Source organism: Acipenser ruthenus, chromosome 11 (assembly GCF_902713425.1).
Source record: "Acipenser ruthenus chromosome 11, fAciRut3.2 maternal haplotype, whole genome shotgun sequence".
NCBI classification, from domain to species: domain Eukaryota; kingdom Metazoa; phylum Chordata; class Actinopteri; order Acipenseriformes; family Acipenseridae; genus Acipenser; species Acipenser ruthenus.
Genome location: NC_081199.1, coordinates 23,258,954 through 23,271,201, shown reverse-complemented (window position 1 = coordinate 23,271,201; position 12,248 = coordinate 23,258,954). Strand labels below are relative to the sequence as shown.

The following is a 12,248-nucleotide window of genomic DNA, read 5'->3' as shown; positions in this document are numbered from 1 at the left end:
AGTTCCCAAATAGTTCAACTTGTATTGGCACATTACAATAACATCATTTAATTTACTAAAGCATATTTTTCAACAACATCTTGCACATCTGACAGTTATAAAGTTATAAAAAAATATATATTTCTGCGCACCGTTTTTTTTTTTTCCTCTCAGTATGATCTCTAGAACACCTTTGCCAGACAAAGCAACAAAGCACAAAGGTCTACAACAGTTTGCCGTTACTATATATTACAGGTTTATTGCATAACTTTACTCCATGAAAAGTGTGATGTGCATACGGGGTATGTTTGCATTAAGCAGCTGCGTGATGTGTTTAGTGCATTAAATACAACAGTTACGCTCAATACCGGATTTGTGTCTTTTATTTAAAGAACTGCACACTGGGGGGATGTATTAAAATGGATGTGCGTCTGGGCGGATATAGGATTGGGATTCGGTTCACCGAATCCTAAGTATTCAGCCGAATCCGTACCCTGTTCAAAAAGTAGGTATTCGGGAATTGAAAGTCAGTGTTTGTATACAGTAACCCTCAACACTCAGCCCTGCACGCATCAGTTCTGCAGCAATCCTAGAGGGCACTGAATACATATATTACGGAAAGGGTCCATTGAGAATAGAGAGAGAGATAGACTGAAGGCAAGTGGTAGGCCGGGACTCAAGTGGCCAGGGAAGAGTTTGAAAGTTGTTTAAGAAAACTGTGATGGGCAGGGCATTTCTACTGTACGAATTCTTGGAATCCTAGTCAAACATTTCAGTAGGGAGGAGGTATTCTGGGTTTGTGGAAACTGTAGCAGCAGGCCGTCACATTCTGAGCTGGGATCCTGTTGGGATATGTGACGGGGTACTCCCCGCCCCTGTGCATATTATGTATTAGTTTGTATTTTATTATATATTATGTTTTGAAGAATGGGTGAAAACTCATCAGCCATTATTTGTTATTGTTTTTAAATACCTTGTGAGTATGCAGACTTTCGGCTAGTATAGTAGCTATTGAATTAGCAGACAGTCACACATATTTATTAAACTCGTGCAGGCAGAGGGGTTAATAAGATAATTATTAGCCAGTTAGTCCTTTGTCCATAATATACAAGACCTGCAGCTTTGGCTGCACGGGATGGGTTGTCCAGAGGAGAAAAGAGACAAGTAAGAACAGATACTAAAAATAAACAACTGCTACTCGTGCTGGCTTAAAGCCAGCACGCTACTTGCTATCATTATTGTGTGTTTGTTTGTTTGTTTTGGCCCTCGTGCCTTTTGCTTTGTGAAAGTATTTTGTTTTGTTTGAATCTTTTATCTATTAATAAATGTACCGCAGCGCTTTATATACCCCAGTCGGCTGTTGTTGTGAATTCATTTCCTGGTTTGACGTCACCACAAAGCCATCATCTGCCATAGGTTAACATTAGACCATTGTTGCCTGGCAACCAACCCCAAAGCCCCAAGCACCCCCATTGCTTTTACTTGGAAAGTTGAAAAGGATGCACTCATCTCAGAGCCAACATGACTTTCCTTTTTCCTTCCTCTAAGGCAACTAAACAAGAGCTCAAAACACACACAGGGAGCTGAAGAGGAAAAGAGTGTAATAATCTTGCTCTTTCTTTTTCAAGGCCTACACACACACTTCAACATTGTTTCTTTATTAATTTCCATGCTTGCATATAAAAATAATACACACCAACTCTAACTATTGATTTATTTAAAACGTTGGTGATTGTGAATGTCATATAGGTTATGGATAATAGCTCTCTCAATAGACAGACAAGGCTCAGGCAGGTGCCAAGGCAGCTTTTGCTTATGCCACTGCCAGTGCTGGTTTTTGTTTGAGTAGGATGTAGACAACTGTTTCACAGTTTAGACCAACTTATTTTTTTACTTTTGAGCCAGACGTGAGTGGCACATGAACTCCACTGTCTGTTGTGCTTCCTGAACTATAAAAGAGCTTCAGAAAGTTAAACACTCCACTTGCTGAAAGTAAGCATATTTGCCTCCTTCATTGTGTTTTGTAATTATTTAAGCCATACTCCTTTATAAAGTAGGCCACAACTGCATCCTTAAAACGTTAAAATGCACCTTTTGTTTACTGATTTCAATGTGCCTGTTAGCTTTCTTATCAACATCAATATACTACTGTACTTCCCAAGCAGAATTTGTATTTTTATGTAAATCTATTTGATGAGATGGACATTTTTTCTTTTCCATGTTTCTCATGGTGTTTAATGTTGACTAGGCGATGTCTTTGCTATTTTAATCTTCTGGTACTTCAAAATTATTTCCTAGTTTTTTCAGTTGAAGACAGAAGAAGTTTTTAAATCTCCAAAAGCTAATAAACAAGATATTGGGAGGGAGCAATATTACAGAGGTATTCTCAAATGAAAAAACATTGAATATAGTTAATATAGGAAACTAAAAGATCAACATATAGAATATATAATAATAATATATAGAATTATATTATTATGCTCAGCTTTTGTGGTTTGCCACGACAAGAAATAATTTTAATAAAACCAACAAGAGTCTCTGACAATTGTTTTGACATGAAGTCACCTGAAGACTTCATGTGTGTGAAAAAGACTTCTAGTTCTAGTTGAAGTACTGAAGGTTTCTTTTAGTCTTACCATAAAGCTAATATGAGCTACAGTAAAACCAACCATCTATACTACTACGACTACGACTACAAATAATAATAATCATCATAAATTGACATTGTCAGACCAATACAGGTACTGGTACTTAGAGCAGGTTGAAGTTAAGACATCATAAAATGGTTAGAAAGTAATCCTTGAGTTGTCTCCAAAGTGAATTGCTAAATTTATGGAGCATAAGGACATTAGTTAAATGACTAGAAATGTGTGTAGTCCTCTCCAATAATAAAAGCAGAGGAGACCAGTGCTGTGCACCATTAAACTGCCAATAGACTGAGATTAATTCCACTAGAGAAAGTGCATGCTAAGATTTCATTAGCCAGCAATCCTTCTCTGTGTAAAACAGCTCCAGGACAGAGTGCTTTCTTCCTTAATTAAAAAAATAGTTGGGGGGCTGACTGGACATTTTCAATGGCCCAGCACTGAGGCTAATGACTCTGTTCAATAGACACTCTGCTACGCTGCAAGGTTCTGTGGGGGGGCTGACTGGACATTTTCAATGGCCCAGCATTGAGGCTAATAACTCTGTTCAATAGACACTCTGCTACACTGCAAGGATCTCAGTAGGGAGGGGAGGAAAAGGAAAATAAGACACTTTCCATGGTTCAACCATGAGCTGTTAACATGGTCAAACTTAATTTGTCATCGGTTTACCATTTCCAGACCAATGGCAGATCATAGTGTTTCAGAACATTGTCGTTCAATGCAGTTATTGTTTGTCCATGAAACAATTGTGGTTAATAATGGTACATGGTTTACCATTTCCAAATGTCTCTTATCTCTTGTTTTGTTTTTTTCTCTTTCCCCCTTGCAAAAATGCTAGTGTTACCTTGAAGAAGTCATAGCTGAAATAGTAGCAGACCACAGCATTACCAGCAATGACAAGTGATCTTGAAGAAAATGGTAGCACAGTGGCACTGATATGGTACAATATCTATAGTATGGACACGTGCAGAGTCAATACTCAACATGTCAGGTTCCACTAAACAAATGCGAATGATACCATACAGCTAGCACCAGCTTTTCCATGTATTGCAGTGTCTGATTGCTGGGGCTATACCCATGACTTCATAATCAGCTTTGAACACATTTTTATTAATGGCTGTTATATTGTGGACTTGCTTTGAGATATTGAGGCATATTCATAAAACTTTTGAGTTTATTTAATGTTTATTCTTTTTTTATGCAATACATATAATACTATTTAGCCTTGTCTATCATCTCAGCCCATTGAATTGAGTGGAAAGACAAGGGATGTCATTGCTGCACTTTAAACACCTCATAGCTAACCCTACCCTTTTAGGGGATTGAATAGATTTTTTGGAAGAAACCATTAATCGTCTTTACGTTTGACTTAATGCCAGTGCCATGTTGTGGACTTACTACATTTGCATGTAAGAAAAAACAATGAAAACAATAGTTGGCAGAAATAAAGACAATAAAATGCTTATAATAACAATAAATTAAAACACGGTTTGGAGGGTGTGTATTAGGAGCCAAGGATTGCATTAAGCCAGAAAACAGGCTGGCCTAATTGTCTGCCAATACCTCAAAGGCTTTTTCTTCTTATTTATTTATCGCTTTATTACATTTTGTTAAATATTTACTAGAGAAAGTTGTTTATTGTCTTTTGGGCCTTAATCAGTTTAACTAGTCCTAGCATAATAAAACTACTGCTTTCCTTTTCTCAAATCCTGAGAGGCACTTTTCTTCTGCAACATTAAGAAATATGACCTTCTGGAATGTAGGGAGGGAAGCATTTGCCCCAACTCTGTATTTTGGCCCTGGATCTTCCAGAGCTCTCCAATATTGTGGTGCGCTCCTCTAATAAACCCCAGCTGTGGCAACGGAAAAGCCCCTTTGCGTGAGAATATTTTAACAACATGCTGCACCACTTTGTGAACCAACATGTGATTCATATTCTGGCATTGTTTGGAAGGGGCCATTCCACCTGCACCTTCCAGACTGCAAATGAGTGCAGTGTGTGGATATGTAGAAGGTTGAGGCAGAAAGGGGGGATGGGGTATGGAAAGAGCAGAAAAAAAAAGAATGAGCAGTGAGATAACCCTTTTAAAATAATAGATGGATTTACATCTGGGTCATTCCAGCTCAAGTGATCTAAAATGTGGGTCGATGTTTCCTTCATTTGTAGTAGCTAATACACGAACCACATCTGGATTATGAAAATCGTGTCTTGTGCTTGTAAAACAAAAGCTCTGTAACTCTTGCCCCACATGGTGAGAAAGTGTCCGAAGGTGGTAAAAACGCCCATTTGAAAACTTGTTTCAAAAAAAGCATGTTCAGCAAAACTAATTAATTGAAGTCACTGACATATAAGCTCCCAGTTAAACTTTTGATATGTTCTAAAGATTGCAGACTATACAGCTGTGTCACAGAGACAGAATGATTCTTGGTGATACGTGTTCTTGTGTTACGTGTGGGTGTTTAGGAACGGGACTATTATTACGGGACCAACCCAGGGATTAACAACAGAGCAATACATGCCGCTGTATTGCCTGTTCTCATTGTTATTGTTTACTGCCTTTTTGTCATCAGATTTTGGATTTACAAATAAAATATCATTGCACCTGGATTATCATTGTCTGTCTGTTCACTGCTGCATTCCTGCACCTGTACATTGTTAACCACTTTGCCACAAGCTGTCTTACAATTCTATCTGGTATCTGATATGCTCAGGCATCCTCTAGAATCCTCAGACCTTCCACAGCATCTTTGGCAATGATACAGCGTGTTCCAATTCTGTGATGTACAGCACAACTCTACTTTTACAGTGTCTCTCCTTTGGGATTCATTTTTCAGTGTTTCCCTTATAAAAGTTTATCACTGTAAATTTGCACAGTAATTTTGCAGTTTTAAAATGCTTTTACTGTGAGTCTACTGTGCATTTACCATAGTTCACCTTGGTTGGCCATGTTTTTAATGTGCTTTACTATACCTCTCTGGGAGTTACAATGCTTACGATACTTTACTATGCTTTCACTTTGCTATGATAAACTGTGATAAAGTTTTATAAGGGTAGTCTATTACCTTATCTATTTCACTTTTCAACAATGGTGACCTCAAAACTGTTATACGGAAATCTAGACTACCTTTTAATTTACGTGTGGCAAGATGGCTTGCTGTTGACCAGGGAGGAGACAGACACAGTACTGTGATATGGAAGCGCTGATGCACACATTTAATTAAAAATAAAAGGTTCAACAGCCAGTTTGTCAATAATCACTCACTGTTGACCACACATTGTCATGATTTTATCTGGATTTGAACCCCATCCTGGCTGTAAACAATAATAACAAAACCTCCTGTTTTTACACACTAAACCATACATCAAAATAATAATAACACAACACAAATACAAAATAATACATATGCACACAGGGGCGGGGTGTACCCTGTCACATATCCCTCCCCCCACCCCTTGTGTGTAGCACACATGGCCTTAAAAGCCCAAAAGTCTTGGTCAGGGTCCTGGGCCAGGAACAGAGGCATCAATGGGCCCACGGGCGGCCATGCTGTCAGCGGCAATGCTGACAGCACCAAGGCTGGCTCCTCCAGCAAAGGCAGTTGTGGCAGCGGACAAAAAGGCTAACAACAGTGTGGCATACTCCGCCAGCGGCCACAGCAAATCCCCAGGGGTCAGCAACAAACGCCCCCTAGGCATTGACGAACAGGCATCCCCAGGAGATGGCGAACAGGCCTCCCCGGGCGACAATGAACAGACATCCCCGAGCGATGGCGTTGGCATTGGCAGCGGCAAGGCTGCCCTCAGTGCAGGACACTCCGGCAGTGGCCTCCGGTAGTGCAACTACCGCGGGTGGAGGTGGTCTCCTCATCTCTCCTCACCTCTCTGTAGCCGACAGTTCCCTTTTCTTGGGCTCCTGCCCCAGAATTTCCGGGAGCACAACAAAGTCCTGGGTGATGACAAGCAGGCATCCCCAGGCGGTGTTGTGCAGGCATCCCCGGGGCGATGGCGAACTGGCCTCCCCAGGTGATGGCAAACTGGCCTCCCTGGACGATGGCGAACTACCCTCCCGGGCAATGGCGAGCTGGCTTCCCCAGGCGATGGCGAACTGGCCTCCCTGGGCGATGGCGAACTAGCCTCTCTGGGCAATGGCGAACTGGCCTCCTTGGGCGTTGCAGGCTTGGCAGCCCTAGGCATTGCAGGCGTGGCAACCCTAGGTATTGCAGGTTCAGCAGCTCTAGACGTTGCAGGCTCGGCAGCCCTAGGCGATGCAAGCTCGGCAGCCCTAAGCGAAGCAGGCTCAGCAGCCCCAGGCGATGCAGGCCCTGCAGGATCGGGAGGAGTTGACCCTTGGGAGGCGATGGCAGGAGCTGCCCCTCGAGAGGTAGCTTCAGCTCCTCAGGTGGTGGAGGTGGGAGCAATAGGTGGTCTCCCCTTGGCGGTGGAGACAGGAGCAGCATGTAGTCTCCCGCTGGCAGCGAAGTTAGGAGCAGCAGGTAGTCTCCCCCTGGCGGCGGAGGCGGGAGCAGCAGGTAGTTTCCCCCTGGCGGTGGAGACGGGAGCAGCAGGTAGTCTCCCTCTTTCACTGGGAACTGGTGCGGCTCTCCCTCGGTCGCAGGGGACTGGTGCGGCTCTCCTTCAGTCGCTGGGGACTGGTGCTGCTCTCCCTTGATCACTGGAGACAAGTGCGGTTCTCTTCTGGGCCCTGGCATGGATGTGCCTACTTCCGGTAAAGCTGAAGTAGGTGTGGCTTCTCCCGATGGGACTGGAGGCAGTGGGGACATTACCATATCTGCAGTCAGGTAGTTACACAACATGGCTGCAATGTCTAGGAGGGACGCTTGGTGATGTTACTGTTCCCAGGCTTCCCATTGCTCCCCATCTATGGCCCATAGCATGTCAACCGTCATCGGGAGGGTCTCCCTGAGGTGCCCCTTAGGGTCCATCAGCAAAGTCCAAGATCTCCCTTGAGGGCATTGGATGCCCGGGCTTCCCCCTCATGTACGCTGGACACTCGGGCTCTCCGCTCGTGGGTGCTGGAGTTTGCACCGGCTTCTTCCTCTTCTTCCAAGTATGGTCTCTCTGCCCTTTCACCTTCAGGGCGGGCAGTTGTTCCTCTTTCTTCCGAACAGGGCCTTCCTCCAACAGCACCCAGGAGAACCCATCGGGCTGCAGGCACTTCTGCCATAAATGGCTGGAATGCTCACACAGCCCACACCAGTGTTGGACTTCTAGACATTCCCTCAAGTGGTGGTGGTTCTCCTTTCCCCAGTACTCGCAGTACTACCAGTCCTTTGGGGCCATTGTATCCACCTCCATTCTTTCACACACAAAAAAAATCCTCTTCACACACTGTGTACCTGCAATACTGTTGTACTGTCTCTGGAGGCATTGCTATCCCACCCGTCACACTATGTTACAAAGAACCTCTGTGATTTGAATCCTCAGGTTTTCAGATTTCCTTCTAAATGTGGAAAGGGTTTTATTACAGTGTGTACAATATAAGTGTGATATACCGTAAATATTGAGAATATACCAACCACCCTTTTTTACATGACTACTAACACTTTTTTTTTTTTTTCTTGCAGTAAAATTCTGTAACAAACATTCCAACATAAAATCTGTGTTCTCATATGAGTCAAGATCAATTTCTATGTAAATTAAGGCATAAGATGTTTTTTGATAGCGTGATTCTGGGCAGAAACAGCCTTACCTTTTCCCTTCGGGAAACCCTCAGGGGAAAGAAGCATGTGAAAAGAAACTTCCCCCAGCTGATTACAGTCGCTAAACACCAATTTAAGCGGGCCATCCTCCCTTCTTCCTCTGTAAAACACTCTTAGTTGTTAAATCCCCAATATCCAGACTCTGATGCCAGTGTCCTTAAGAGCCCCTTTTGTATGTCGGTACTGTCCTTGGGAGCGGCATTCAAACCCAAACTGTCGTCAACTAACAATCTTCTTCCCCTGTACAGGTATATACGATATCCTGGTGATCCAAAAGGCTAAAACGCATTGCACACTAACCACAGTTTAGCACAGACTGTTCCCAGCCATACATCATCCACTCATGATCCTAACATCTCTCTGGATGCTGCAGCACTTTCATTGAGAGAGAGAGAGAGAGAGAGAGAGAGAGAGAGAGGGGGGGAGAGGAGGCAGAAAAGGAGGAGGGACATAGAGATATTTATTGGACAGAGACAGTGAGTGAAGTTGAAGTCTCCCAGAATAACCATTAAGAAAGGCAATTATAAAATTAGAAAATGCCCTTGTTTGCAATGTGTCATATACGCTGTACAAATGGTATGTGCAACTATTCAGCATCATGAGGGGCAAGACAGAGGATGCCCATGTAACCAGCTCATCTCTCGATATATTTCTACAGCCACATATTCTAGTAAAGAGATGCAAAAAAAACACTAAGACATCCTGAGAGATGGAGATTCAACATCAGGAAATACTGGTGACGTTTATACAGTACCTCAAAAAGCTCAGACTCCACAGACTATTTGCATAGTTGCATACCTGCAACTATGCAAACTCTGACAAGTCTGCTAAAATCAATAATGGCACTTGTGAGACCATATTCTATGAATTCTGGACAGATTTTAAATTACAAAATAAAGACTGCTGGGATGGGGGTAACATTATGGTGGCGAGCATAAATATGACTATAGCAACAACTTTGCTAAATTCTCCTAAAAGTGTCATTTAAAGGGGGAGTAGCTTTGAATGTTATTTTAGTTTGTTTGCCCCTTACTTTCTTATGATGTTTACCATTAAGTGCTGTTGCTCTGATATCACATGGAATTCTCTGTCCCTGTACAATCCAATATACTGACTCGCATGATAGATGGCGTGACCTTTCAACTCTGCATGCTCTAACTTCTTCACACTATAATTTATGGAACCAGTTTCTTTGGACTCAGAAAGTCATCAAAAGGAATCGGGTAATGTCAGGTAGTTTCTGATAATGAGAAAAATGGTTAAATTTATGATTGGAGCAGCAGAACTAAAAACCACTTGTTACAGGACGACTTGGTGGTGACGTTCCCAGACCAGGAAGTTGACATACGCACACAGGTACTGCAGGTTGATGCGTTGATGCGTGTATTTAATTCAAACAAAAATAAACAAAAAGGGTATACAAAAACACAGCTCACAGAGCAAAATAAGTCAAAAACAAGTCACAAACACAAAAACTACCTCCACCAAACAAGTATCGTGCTGGTCCTTCCAGCACAAGTAGCAATTGTTTTCTTTTGCTTTTACTTTCTTTTTCTCCTCCGCTCTCTCTATCTTTCGTTCCTCCTCGTTGAACACCAACTCCGTTCAGCCAACACTTAATCAATCTGGAAATGATCACATTCTGCACAAGAATTTTCTATATACATGGTCGACAGGCAATCTGTTAATAATTCATTCGCTGCCGACGACGCATTCTCATGCCATGTCTGGCAGAGATGAGCTGCTAATATCGCCCATGCCAGACCACATTTAAACTAGACAACAAAACTGTACATCAAATCACCCGTTCTTAAACCCCAAACTATACATTTAAATCATAAAATACATTGTTATCAGCAGGGATTTTCCCTCACCACTGATTATATGCAGGGCTCTTCCGCCCTGCCACACCACTCAAAATGATTAAAAACAGCACACAACTGTAAGAAATGGGAAGCTACTGTGCTTACAACTTTTAAAAAATAAATGTATTATGCCTGCTATTTAATTACAGTGGTAAGTAAGGACAGACTGGCACATACTGTAAAGGGAGCATGACAGGGAGAGGGAGCATGGCAAACCAAATGATCACTTAGAGATATCCCAAATTGCATTTCATGATATCTTGAAATATTTAAAGATATCTGTAAATAATTTGCAGATATCTTTAAATGAATATGAGATATCTGTAAATAAACCCTTGTGAAGATATCTTAGTTTCATTTTGAGACATCTAAAAATGAAATAAAGATATCTCAAATTGAAACAAGGAAGTTATTTAGAGATATCACTAAATGATTTAAGATATCTTTAAATGTACAGGAAGTTATTTAGAGATATCTCTAAATGAACAGGAAGTTATTTTGAGATATTGTAAAATGATTTAGAGATATCTCTAAATGAACAGGAAGTTATTTAGAGATATCTGAAAATGATTTAAAGATACTCTAAAGCAGTGGTTCTCAACCTGTGGTCCGCGGACCCCTAGGGGTCTGCCAGTATAATCAAGGGGGTCCGCGAATGTGCCAGCAACTACATAATAATAACACACCGTATTCTGACAGTTTCATTTTGTACATACCAAGTCGACAGTGACTTGGCACTGTCCAGATATCACCTAGCCACATTGTAATTTATCATTTAGAACATCTTCAATTCATGAAAATAATTTGTTTGAAATCGATGCACGGGAATACATGATGTGTTTAAATTACTGACGTAAAAGCTGAGGTTCCGCATTTTCTTTTATTCATCACGTGCCACTCACAAGTCTAGTTTACCACAGCTGTGTACATCGGTTTGACGTGGACCTTGTAATTCAGCGCGAAGAAAAACGTTAGTGGTAGAACTATGACGACAGCTACATTAAACTTGGTCTTATGTGCATATGTGTCAGTGGAGAACGAAGACCCCAGTGTGTAATTTGTGGGAAAGTACTTTCTAACGAAGCACTTAAGCTGGCAAAACTTACAAGACATCTGAAGTCTTTACATGCTGAAAGCGTTGACAAGCCAGTGCAGTACTTTGAAAGGTAGCGCAATTGCTTAGAAAAACAAAAAAAGACGATACAAACTGTGTCAACTGTACAAGAGAAGGCTAAATACGCCTTATTCACGCAGCGGCCATGTTTGGTTGAAAAAGAGGCTTGGTGTGCAAGCAACTGTCATGGCCGCCGCAGCTACTGATAATACTATATGGACGAAATCTTTAATATGTGTTCCTCAAATAAAAGTTGAAGAAATTCATAATTGGGCAGATAATAATGCGAGGATTCCAAAAAACATACAGCAGAAAGGGTACAAAAATCGGATCGAGGGTTATATTCATGAAGTAGAAGGTAAATTAGCAAGTGTAATTGTGATCGGAAAATAAATAAGCTACTAGCCTATACTAGATTCGTAAAATATGTTTAGATCTCGCAGTTTTAGTTAGAGAACGTTTACTTTAATTAATATTGATATTTAGCCTCTGTATTGTTTCCCGTTTATTGGTTTGGTATAACCATGTGTTGATTGTTTTCTAAATACAGTTAAGAGGCAGGAGAATGGATGTACCGTTAGGGCTAAGGCGTTCCGGTCAATGAAAAAGAATGAATCGGCTTACAGGGTTCAGTCAACACCATATCCGAAAACCTAGGCTTGATTTGTTTCTCCAAGCTTAGTTCTGTTCAGTTATTAATTCCATTATTAAGATTCTGTTCAGTTGTATACTAATCTGCTGTTCCATTAGCACATTCAATGTTTTGTTTGTAAAACAACTGTAAGTATAATAATAAAAAGGTAAGTAAAGACATTTTAAAAACAAGAATCAAACGTCCCTCTTTCTGTTATTCCTGTACAGTTTATTTGGAGTTAATGTAACGTTAAGGATCTCCGTTCTGACCAAGTATTGTGTAACTCA

General features: G+C 41.4%; 1 protein-coding gene across 3 annotated transcripts in view; it reads right to left on the bottom strand.

Moving 5' to 3' along the window:
• The window catches only part of LOC117426356 (tensin-1-like), a 309,710-nt gene that overhangs the window by 269,760 nt on the left and 27,702 nt on the right, over positions 1–12,248 (bottom strand). The window contains exon 1 of one of the 3 annotated variants that reach the window (XM_059033468.1): positions 8,339–8,679. The exons of 1 other annotated variant lie outside the window; for it this stretch is intronic. In XM_059033468.1, coding sequence (XP_058889451.1) covers positions 8,339–8,434 — 96 coding nt within the window. In that variant the 5' untranslated portion in view covers positions 8,435–8,679. Of the gene's footprint in view, positions 1–8,338; positions 8,680–12,248 lie in introns of those variants that run through there. One more of the 3 variants, XM_059033471.1, reaches the window with a different exon arrangement.